Source organism: Maniola jurtina, chromosome 23, assembly GCF_905333055.1.
Source record: "Maniola jurtina chromosome 23, ilManJurt1.1, whole genome shotgun sequence".
NCBI classification, from domain to species: Eukaryota; Metazoa; Arthropoda; class Insecta; order Lepidoptera; family Nymphalidae; genus Maniola; species Maniola jurtina.
In genome coordinates, this window is record NC_060051.1 from 1,114,834 (window position 1) to 1,127,263 (window position 12,430).

At 37.4% G+C, this 12,430-nt stretch overlaps 1 protein-coding gene across 10 annotated transcripts in view; it reads left to right on the forward strand.

Moving 5' to 3' along the window:
• Positions 1–6,457: 6,457 nt before the first annotated feature.
• Positions 6,458–12,430, forward strand: part of LOC123877201 (nuclear factor 1 B-type) — an 81,484-nt gene continuing 75,511 nt past the window's right edge. For 9 of the 10 annotated variants that reach the window (XM_045923737.1, XM_045923738.1, XM_045923740.1 and 6 more), the window contains exon 1: positions 6,458–6,585. In XM_045923737.1, the coding sequence (XP_045779693.1) occupies positions 6,508–6,585 (78 nt within the window). In that variant the 5' untranslated portion in view covers positions 6,458–6,507. Of the gene's footprint in view, positions 6,617–12,430 lie in introns of all 10 variants that reach the window. The other variant, XM_045923744.1, reaches the window with a different exon arrangement.

The window sequence follows — 12,430 nt, forward strand, 5'->3', positions numbered from 1 at the left end:
CACGCACTTAACTGCGCAAACTTTCTTGTGCAGATAAGCTCTCAGGTAAGACGGAGCGTGTAGCCAGAGCATTAGTGCCTTGCCCATTACCACTTCAAGAGTATGCTCATCATGGGACGTAAGCGCATGCTATTTAGATGCATGTTTAATGCTTTGGGGTCCCAAGGTCCTAGAATAAAGACCTCGTACCGGAAAGGTGGACGGACGACACCAAACTGGTCCCAGGGAGCCGATGAACGGCGATGGCGTGTGGGAGTCCCCACAAGAGACCTACTATGTCATACAGTGGATGTCTGTCAATTGACGATGATGATGATGAATGCGGCTGAGTTTGTTGCGGGCTCTTCTCAGACCTGGGCGCGTTTGGAACCCTCGTAGCTTTAGTTTTAAGTTTACAAAATTAATTATCACCACTATCTCATATCATCTTACAAATCTAACAATTCTGACCAGGCAATTATATCGTAGCTACTCTAAATAAATGATTTTAGTTTGAGTTTTTTTTTCAAAGAATATTAGTCATTTTAATCATGACTAACATTCCCCTTTCCCCTCCAACTAAGCGTTAAGCTTGTGCTAGGGTGGCCTTGTGGGTACGACAATAGTGCAACGGGTGGGGTTTGAACCGCCGACCTTTCGGATATCAGTCCGCTCCTATAACCGTTGAGCTATTGAAGCTTACATGAGGTTTGATGAACAACCTGTGAGTCTGAGAATACAGAAAGACCGCACTGGGAATCGAACCTGGGTTCTTTGGTATGCCGGGGAGGTAGTCAAAAAGAAAATTCCTCCTTCAGTAAATCAGGAACGTAACCTTATACATCCTCTCGTACGATCCAAAACGTGAAGTGAAAATCAAATCTTTATTGTAAACCCCAAGATATAATGACAATATTATATTTGTAACAGATAGGACATTAAAGCAAGAAAAGTTTTGACGACCTGCCTGACGCAGTGATAAGTACTATGGCCTTATGCAAGGTCCGAGTTCAATTTATGACATGGGCAATGTTGGTTTTAAAAAGCTCGCTTTTTCACTCACTCCTTTCACACACTCTTTCGGAGTCACTTCTTCAGGGTATATTACAATAGTTTAAACACTCGGATGAGTAAGGAGTTACATAAATTACCTTCTTCATACAAAATTAGCAAGATTAACGGGCATAAACTGATCCGCTTTGCCCAAAAGTGGCGGACATGAACCAAATTAGTTTAAAATCAAAGATAATATTGTAACCTTTCAGATATAAAATATTTAATTCAAAATCGATGTGGGACAAAGATATTAATTTACATTGAAAAGAGTACAAATAAATGTTATTTTCTTTTACTGTCTAAAGATAATTTCAATTTATTCGTGATTCCTCTAACCCACAAGAACGTAACCTATGTCATTGTAGATCAGAGCCGTATTTGAATACGTACAGGTACTGTTAATTTCGCTTGCTGTGCCGCCGTGGATATGGTTTCCATACTAAAATGCTCGTTTACCTTTGACCTTTTTATTACAAATGGATATACAGAAGAAAAACAACCACCACTGAAACTATTAGCCGCTCTAAAATGCAAGTAAATCTCTGCATTTAAGCCAAATGCACACTCGCAAGTGAATAATTTAGCCCCGCTCTCTGTTCTCGGCCTAATATAATATACGGGCACGGATTTTGAGTCTCTTAGTTGTGTTATATTAGATTTACTACTCTGTGATTATTTACAGAGCAACTCGTGTCGCAGAGACGTTCTTATACCTACAGTTTAAAAAAACTTTTTAAAAATAAAAGCTAACAATTATTTTATAACTAGCTGATGCCCGCAGCTTCGCCCGCGTGGATTGGTCAGATCCCCTGCAGCATCAGGATTGAGGAGTTGGACTCCAAATTTTTTATGAAACAATGTCGCAAAATTCCTCTATCGATTAAAAAAGAAATGACGCAAATCGGTTCAGAAATCTCGGAGATTTCGGTGTACATAGGTAGAAAAACACAACTCCCTTTTTGAAAGTCGGTTAAAAAAGTAGCCTATGTTACTCCCTGGTCAATTCTCTACTTGTCTGTGAAAATCCCGTCAAAATCGGTTTAGCCGTTCCCAAGATTAGCCTTTCAAACAGACAGACAGACAAAAATTTTAAAAAACGTGTGATTCAGTTATAGTATCGTTCAAATAACCATATGACCTTAATATGCGGTCGTTATTTCGAAATTACAGACAGACACTCCAATTTTATTTATTAGTATAGTATAGATAGCCATTTAAAACACGATTGCCGCCAACAAACGAACTAAATATAAAAACTAGAGGATGCCCGCGACTTTGTCGATTGTCTTGTCGTGACTTGACTTTGTTGTGTGGTTTTAGATTTTTATAGATACCGTGGGAACTGTTTGATGTTCCGGGATAAAAAGTAGCCTATGTCCGTCCCCGGGATATAAACTAACCCTGTACCAAATTTCGTCAGAATCGGTTACACTGTTGGGCCGTGAAAACGTAGCAGACAGACAGACAGACACACTTTCGCATTTATAATATTAGTATGGAAGTATATGGATTTCACATTTAAAAATGGTGGCATATATCCGCAATACCGATTTTTTCCATAATGTCTGCAAAGGTGTGCGAAGTCCACCGATCCGCACTTGGCTTGCGACTTGTATGGTATTTTGAGAGGAGACGCGTGCTCAGTAGTGAGCCGGCGATGAGTTGATCATGTGATGATAACGATGATAGAGTGGGTACAAGACGCAGAAAAAGACAAATATAGAACTATGAATCGAAATGACTGAATTCTCTGTTAAAATATAACCTGTGGCCGGAACAGCGGAACGTACAGTAATAACCCCCCCCCCCCCCCCCTAACACTAATCAGCTTCAAATAAATTATCTGTGCGCGCCTTTAGTTTAATGCCTTAAGTGCACTGCGGAATCGGTTAAATTAATTTTGCCTTTTGCCTCGCTAAAGCTTATACGTCTAGAATTACGGGGTTACATCTAGGTTTTAGTAAACCTACGTATGCAGAGCCTAGAGTTACATCTAGGCTTTAGTAAGACTAGGTATGCCTATGTAACTGTAGATAAGAACCAGCCTAACGTACTTAGCCTGTGCATATATCTTTTACATTTCATCTTTCCCCATCATATAGATTTTATCTATATGATGGGGAAAGATGAAATCTAGATTTCATCTAGATTCTTTAGATCTAAATAATAACCGATGCCCGCGACTTCGCCCGCGTGGATTTAGGTTTTTTAAAATCCCGTGGGAACTTTTTGATTTTCCGAGATAAAAAGTAGCCTATGTGCTAATCCAGGATATTATCTATCCCTGTTCCAAATTTCAGCCAAATCCGTTTAGTAGTTTTTGCGTGAAGGAGTAACAAACATACACACATATACACAAACTTTCGCCTTTATAATATTAGTGTGATGTGATTAGTGTGATATTAAAGGGTCCTTGAATTATACAATTGTCGGCCCTCTACTGCGCATGGGTCTCCTCTCAAAATGAGGAGAGTTCCGGCCATAGTCTGCCACGCTGGCCCAGTGCAGATTGGCAGACTTTACATACCTTTGACAAAATTATGGAGAACCTTCAAATCAAGAGTCAATAGGCAAGCGCGCTCCATCTTAGGCTGTCTTATCACTTGCTAGCAGGTCTGATTGCAGCCAAGCGCTAGTCTGTAAATTAAAAACCACGTTTCCTCTCGATATTTTCGTTCAACGTTAAAGCAAGTGATATTTATTTGCTTACAAGTGTAAATTAAAAATTTATAACACCCCCGACAAGTGAAGGTTTACAGTAACTAGAAAAGAGCTGATAACTTTCAAACGGCTGAACCGATTTTCTTGGATTAAAGCTAAGAACACTCTCGATCAAGCCACATTTCAAACAAAAAAAAACGAAATTAAAATAGGTTCATTAGTTTAGGAGCTACAATGCCACAGACAGATACACAGATACACACGTCAAACTTATAACTCCCCTCTTTTTGGGTCGGGGGTTAAAAAAACGCATATAACTCTGAAAGGTGCGTGCCCAGAATCGAACCCCCGAGCTTCCGAATAGAAAACAGTCGTCTTGACCTTGGCTATCACCACTGAAGTTAAACAGTGAAAATTTGCTTATTCCTGACCTCCTTGGAACATGAACGGTCGCCCCAAAATATTGGCATCTTACCCAAACTCAAGGTCACTATACCAACTTACGATTTGTAAATAGTTCTAAGTACATTCCATGTTTCTAACGTTTCGCACACATATGTATTGTAAAGACTGAAGTACCTATTTCACACTAATATAAAGGCGAAAGTTTGTCTGTATGTTTGTTACTCCTTTACGCTCAAACTACCAGACGGATTTGGCTGAAATTCGGAATGGAGATAGATTATACCTTGAATACCTTATACCAAGTGGGGTGTCATATGAAAGGACTTTACTTGTACATTCTAAAACAGATTTTTATGTATTTTTAAACATAACAGTTTTTGATTTATCGTGCAAAATGTCGGAAAAATACCCGAGTACGGAACCCTCGGTGCGCGAGTCTGACTCGCACTTGGCCGGTTTATTAAATAGATGAAGCCCGTGACTTTGTCTACGTGGGCTTTAGTTTTTAAAAATCCCGTGTAAACTTTTTGATTTTTCTTGTATTTGTATTTTGTATTTATTTATTTATTCTTCGTTTCAGACTTATAAAAGCACTTACGAAAGTCACAATACACTGAAAAAATAAGTCTACCAAATATGTAGGATCTAAATAATATCAAAATAACAATAGTAACAATAGTAAACTAACATTCTGGACACAGTATAGTAATTAGTAGCCTATATTATGTCAATCTCCAGGTCTTTAACTATATCCATGCAAAAAATCACATCGATCCATTGCTTCAAGGACAAACAAACAAACACCTTTCGCATTTATATTAAGGAGTAGGCAGTAAAGCATTCAATTCAATTCAAAATATTTTTATTCAATTAAACTTTTACAAGTGTTTTTGAATCGTCAAAATAATCTACCACTGGTTCGGAATGCCGTTCCTACCGAGAAGAACCAGCAAGAAACTCGGCGGTTGCTCTTTTCAAGTATTCAATTTACAATAATATTCCATACTGTATACAAGCAATTGCAGCGCCGTGTATTGCATTTACAATTACCTACGAGTATTTGTAGAAGAAAATAGGTCTACGACGCTTAACAATAATTTACAGACCTACAAACTTAAAAACCCATTAAAAACCAAACGACAGTTTAAACTAACTTTTATACGCTACTAAAATGCAACCAAAAGAATTAAAAACCATAAATCCCAAAGATACCAACCCAACCAAAAAAAAATTACTAAGAAAAAAAATCTGCCCAAATAGCTACGCCGATCCGCCCAAGATGTGTTTTCAACGCACACATGCACATACCATGCACACATGCCTAATACGTGACATTTATAGACGCGTCAGCTGAAAAACATGGACAAGCGAAAATAGGCTTTAATGCTAAAGGTATAAAAGATAACCGATACAGTAGTAAGTTCGATAAATTAGGATATTTCAAAAGTCGAATACAACACTTGAAATTTTTTTATAACTAAACAAATTTGAACACTATTATCCAAGTAATAAGGTTGGTTTTTCTTTGAATGGTTGTAAAAGATATGTCATGTCTATGTTCCGAATGCGAAAGAGCTTTCCGAGGGGAGCCGAGCGCGTACCGATCGGGTCCGAGCGGCGCCGAGACGCAGCGAGCGCCGCGAATGCATTACGACGTTGTGGTTTAGGGTTGGCATGTCGGAAAATCTTTGGACTTTTTTTAATTTTATTTTTATTTTATTTTACTAGTGCAGTAAATTTATTGATTTATGCGTGTAGAGTTATAATCTAGCGACCTCCCTGGCACAGTGGTGAGTACTGTGGTCTAATAAATGGGACGTCCCGGGTTCGATTCCCGGTAGGGGTAATTTATAATTTCTAAATAATCATCTCTGGTCTGGTCTGATGGAAGGCTACGGTCGTGGCTAGTTACCGCCCTACTTTTTATTTCTAAATTGTTATAATACTAGTTCTATTAATAATTTATTTTCGAGAGGTAGAGTGCCATTCGAGTGCGGGCTCGAGATAGTGCCAGTGACATTGAGTGTCATGCTCTCACAACCTGCGCACCTAGCGCACGAGTCCTGTGTGAGACAGTATTCCTATAGTAAACTGATTCTGAAACCATCTATCGAACTCCTGAAACGAATACCAAGCTGAAATAATACGTTATATGACTGAATTACATAATATCCAATCAAAATAACAAACGTGGAAAAATAACAAATCAAAATTACCAATTCCAATTACCAATTTCAATATGTTTTCCCCATGGAAAACTCGTGGCTACCAGCCCTATTGTTCAGGGGGGGTGGGGTAGGCGGCGACGCGGGCGAGGGTGGGGGGCGGATGGAAGCGAGCAGCAAGCTCAGTCCGCCGCGGCGCGCCGCGCAGCTCGCACGCGATATGCGCGCCCTCTAGCGTATTATGTTCCTCCCCGACCTGCCGCGAGCCTGCATGGTGGACGACGTAGCGACGTACCTGCAAGCGCCCTCCTCGGGACAGGTGGCTACAATATATTAACAACAGCCCATATGTAATTAACAATGATCATATTAACAGATGTTGTGAGCTACTGTCGCTTACCTACGCCGCGACCGCCGCCCGGATATTTTCGGGTCGACCGTTTTCGCCTCGCAAGCCGAGTTTCGAGTTCAGCACGTGAATGTGCTTGGGTGATTACTAAGCTGCCGAAGGTACTGTAAATTACGGAAAAAACTGAAAAAAATATAAAATTTCATAGATACAAAATATAAGATTACAGACGCACGCCAATGATAATTTTGATAAAAATACAAAATTTGTGCTTTAAATATGTTTGCGTCGTATATAATTACCAATAATAAATTAAAATAATGTCGCAGATCAAAAAAATATAAAAATGAAGCTTAACGGTACCGGTGCTTGGATATCTAAGAGGTTGAAAAAGGTACTGTAAATTACAAAAATATACTTTACAACAATATACTCGTCATTTATGTAAATAATACGATTATATAAAACCAATGTAAAAGTAATAAAATAAAATGTACTTAGTGCTTGGATGTTCGAGTTTGATATGATTCTGCCAAATAAAATAATAAAATAACGTAAATATAACGAAATGCAAAGCAATTCAATAGCTACACCATGAAAATATAAAATGAAAAGTGCCGGAGTTTACCGAAATACTGTAAAATTAAAAAAAATATAATGAAAGACACCCTACCATGATTTAAAAGTGCTTGGATAATGAACATGTTACGGAGAGCACTAACATATTATAAAAAATAAATGATGGTTTAAAAATTAAAACGCTTTATAATAAAAAGTGCTTAGTTGCTAGCAATAATTTTATTGCTTTCGGTAGAGTTAGTGAAAAAACCTTACATACAAAAACACTTATTTAAAGAATATTGCAACATACGTATTGTCGAAAAGACATTTAAAAATATCTTGACTGTGCTTGAATGTCTGAGAATTGTAAATGGCATACATAAAACGTGATATATTTGAGGTTATGTAGGAAATTGAATAGTGCTGGGTTGTCCGAAATTTGGGAGTGGAAATAAAATTAAAAAAGAAACTCGAATCATTTATTATTGCTGAATAAAAACAACGTACCTTTAAAAATACGCAGTTTTTATGTTTTTTTACTGGTTTATATAATAAATAGCTACATATATTATATAAAAGAAAAACTGACTGACATATAATATAAAACCTCAGTATAGCTCAAATTTCTAAAACTATAAAAATGGATGTTTGTTGGAATATTACATATATAATATAATATATGTGGTGATATATAAAGATTCGTCCTAATCCTATCATCATGTATATATGAAATAAAATACTACTATAGTATATGAATATCTACTTAAACATAATAAGTATACGAAACCGAAGTTTGTAAACAGATCAATAATCGCAATATAGTGGCTTCAGCAAAGTTCAGGAGCTTTGCCGCAAGCTCTCTCTCCGATAGTGGGTAAAATACGTCTTATAAGTTGTGATACTTACACATAAAACACAAGCTTTTCTCGCGACTTGTATCTTTAAAACAAGAGTGAATAGGCACTTTTTAGGTAAACGCGTCCCATCTTAGACCACATCATCACTTTCCATCAGGTGTGATTGTGGTCAAGCGAATGTGGAATTATTATACATCATTATCACTAACCGATAGACTCCACTGCTGGACTTAGATCTCTTGTAGGGATTTCCTGCAACTCGCCTGATGTCGTCCGTCCAGCGTCGTTTTGTATACGTTTTCGACGTAGCGTTTCTTGAAATATATTATTAGTACATAATAATTCAATGGTAGGATTTAGGTGTATTTACATATTATATCCCGCTAAGATTTCTTAACATTCTTTAGAGATTAGGAGGGGATTGAACCCCGGACCCCCGACTAGGAGGTCCGAAATTTCAACCTAGTTGCTAAAGCCAAAGACTTCTCCTATCAAAGCCTAGTTGCTATCATTGCTTTTAAGTAACGTTAGGTATAAGACAGTAGTAGCTGGTTCCCATGACTTCGTCCGCGTGGATATAGGTTTCCTGAAAAATCTTTGAATTTCCGCGATAAAAAGTAGCCTATGTCACTCTCCCGGTCTTTTACTATATACATATGCAAGAAATCACGTCACAAAGGACAAAACATATAAATAAACACTTTTTCGCAATTATAGTATGAATATTGAATAGTGATGCACAGTATAACATGTCAATTTTACATCTCAGGTCAAGTAAATCTAACACTGCAGTGGTTTGGATTATGTTAAAGTATATAAAAAACATAATTCAATTCTCTTATCAACTCAATCTCTTTCTATATGCAGATTTATTAGCAGTCTGTATAATATTTTTATTGGGAGGGGGCATGTTAAGGCGCTATGGTTAGCTGAGTTTCCTTTTCTCTCGTATATTTTAACATTTTCAATGATCCTGAAAGAAATGTTGTTTAGTCAAATCCTATTTAAATTACGTTCATTTAAGACATATTTTTATCGTATTATATAAGTAGTATTTCATAAAAGGGGAAACATTCAGTTATTTTTTCCCACTTTTCTCTACCAAAATTAGGTATATTACGATAAAATGTGTCTAAAATGAACGTAATTTTATCGTTCAGGACTTGGCCGGCCACATTTAGTTAAAAGATTCTTTCACAATCATTAAGAATGTTAGAATGAGCGAGAGAGAAGGGAACTTAGGTATTGTAATAAAGTAAATCGCAATTTATAATGCATAATTAATGAGAACTTACTCGCCATATTTACTCTGCCTAGGGCTCTCTTCATCACTCACTCCATACAATCGTAGTTCCAATTTCATTTGAATATTAAGCAACCAAAGTCCATAAAATTTTGCAGACATATTCTAGAAACCAATATCTGTGCTTGTGGTCTTTTAGATTTTTCTAAAAATATGTAGTTTTAAAATTACAGGGGCTCAAAGATTTGTATGTGAAATTTTAAGACCGCGTAACTTTGAAACCGAATATTTTAACAGAAATCTGGAAAACCACAGGCATAGATATTAGTTTCTAGAATATGTCTGCAAAACTTCATGGACTTTGGTTGCTTAATATTCAAGTGAAATTGGAACTACGTTTGTATGAAGCGAGTGACGGAGAGACCCCTCTTAAAAAGACTAAACTCGGTCTTCGTCTGTGATGGCGTTTGCTGGCGCGCGTGCTGTGCTTGTTTGGAGTGTTTTTTTTTTTTGTTAAGAGTGGCTGGTTTTTGTGTTAGTTGGTGTTTTTTGGTGGTGGAACTGACTGGGAAGCGCTCTAAAGGGGCGCCGCGCGTATGTCGGCGGCCGCCGGCGCAGACGGAGTCCATACTTGTATAAATTCAATAACTTGAAAATATCACAAACTTGACATTGGCTAATCAGAGTAAAGCCAGATTTAAAGAAAAAAAAAAAAAGACTAAACTCGTACTTTTGACATAACAGTTGACAGATAGAGCAAAATAAATATGGCGAGTGAGTTCTCAAGATGTACGCAGTGTACTGGCATCAGTAAAGTTTAGACGCTTTCCGTCCGAGAGTCGGTATAATACACATAAAACATTACGCGATGTTTTCCCGAACTTATTTCTCTTATGTCTTGTTTTTCACGACAAGACAAGCCTGAATTATTGCACTTTATTGTTCTTTATACCCCGATTGGCAATTTACGAAATAATAAATTAGATAGGGCAAACAATTCGGGTAATTGTTTGAAGGTTTTACAAAAATCACACTAATATTATAAAAGCGAAAGTTTGTATGTGTGTGTGTGTGTGTGTATGTTTGTTACTCCTTCACGCAAAAACCACTGGACAGATTTAGCTGAAATTCGGAATGGAGATAGATAGTATCCTGGATTACCACATAGGCTACTTTTTATCCCGGAAAATCAAAGAGTTCCCACGGGATTTCGAAAAACCTAAATCCACGCGGACGAAGTCGCGGGCCTCAGCTAGTACTAAGTGTAACTAAAATTCGACGTTGATATCCTATACCGCGTAGGTAACTAATATTAATTAATACCGCGTACTTAAGCACACTCTCACTAATTTTCAAAAGAGCCCCAAACTTATTTTCTTTAAAAAAATCTGCTGAATTTGGAACAATCTGGTGTGGAAACAATTCCCACGGGATTTTAAAAACCGAAATCCACGTGAACGAAGTTGCGAACATTATCTAGTAGACAATCTAATAACTTAAAACCTAGCTAACAGAATGAAAAGGTTTATTCTTCAAAGTTCAAAGTGCTTTTGAATTCAGCTCATTTAAAAAAAAAAACCGGAATTTCTAAAGAAAAATGATATTTTTTCTTCGCGGTCTCTACAAGGTCTCTACATTGTAGCGTAGCACTGCGCTGTAGTACCCACCACAGTATAAAAAGAGATACAGTAGTCCAACGCCCTTAATCTCGTGGTAAATGTCGACTACCCTATTGTCAGTAGGTACAGTTCTAACAATGCGTAAGCCAAAAAAGTTTACAGGAGAGTAATAAAACTGTATAAAATATTCGTTAGCAACCCTTGATGCATACTTCCATACTATTAATATTATAAATGCGAAAGTGTGTCTGTCTGTCTGTCTGTCTGCTACGCTTTCACGGCTCAACCGCTGAACCGCATTTTAATGAAATTTTGTACAGACTTAGGATACCGGAATGTATAGAAAGGGAAGGACATAGGCTACTTTTTATCCCGGAAAAACAAACAGTTCCCACTGGATCTTTAAAAACCTAAATCCACGCGGACTAAGTCGCGGGCATCCTCTAGTGTATAATAATTTTGCCAGTTTGGGTCGCTCCTTTACTGCGTGTTTGCTCTGTCTTGATGGCTTAGTGGAACCTCTGTATGTAATTCCATATCCTTACTCTGTGTTAGTACAAAACACAGAGTAAAAACACTCGGTTTTTGTAGTGGTAAGCGTTATTTTGTGAAACGACTGACTTATTAAGATTCACGTAGGTTTAAATAATGAATGAATTTACAAAATTTTTTGGAGCTAGCCCAATACATTGCTACATTAAGGTTTAAACCACGTGGTTTCAACGCAGTCTATTACAAGCTTTGCTATATTCAGTTAGTGAAGATATAAACCACTGTTTTTTAATGTGTTAATTTTGGACTTCGTCTGTGTTGGTGTTAGCTGGCGGGCGTGCTCTGCCATTTTGGAGTGCTTTTTTTTGTTAAAACTGACTGGAAAGCGTGCGCTGCCATTTTGGAGTGTTTTTTTTTTGTTAAAACTGACTGGAAAGCGTGCGCTGCCATTTTGGAGTGTTTTTTTTTGTTAAAACTGACTGGAAAGCGCTCTAAGGGGGTGTCGTGCGTATGTCGGCGAGAGTGCCGACACAGACGGGGTCCATACTTGTATAGTTTAACTAACTTGTTACAAATAACTAAAAACTTGACATTGGCTAATCTTTGTAAAGCCAGACGAAAGAGGTAAAAAAAAAATTTTTAATTTTACGGTTCCGTGTGTTATAAGACATTGCTACCTGCCAAATTTCATGAATCAAGGTCAACGGGAAGTACCCTTAATTTCATGGTTTTAGGTCAACGGGAAGTACCCTATAAGTTTTGACTTTCCTTGACGATTTTGAGATTTCCTTGACGTGTTTACAACGAAGTGATCCTATAAGGGTTCCTTTTTAAGGTTTCGTACCTCAAAAGGAAAAACGGTCTGTCTGTCTGTCTGTCCATCTGTCGTGTCTATCAAGTAAACCTATAGGGTACTTCCCGTTGACCTAGAATCATGAAATTAAGTAGTAAGTCTTATAGCACAAGTACCGGAAAAAAATTGAAAACCGTGAATTTGTGGTTACATCACAAGATTTTTTTTATGTGTTTCAATTTTCAAAGTA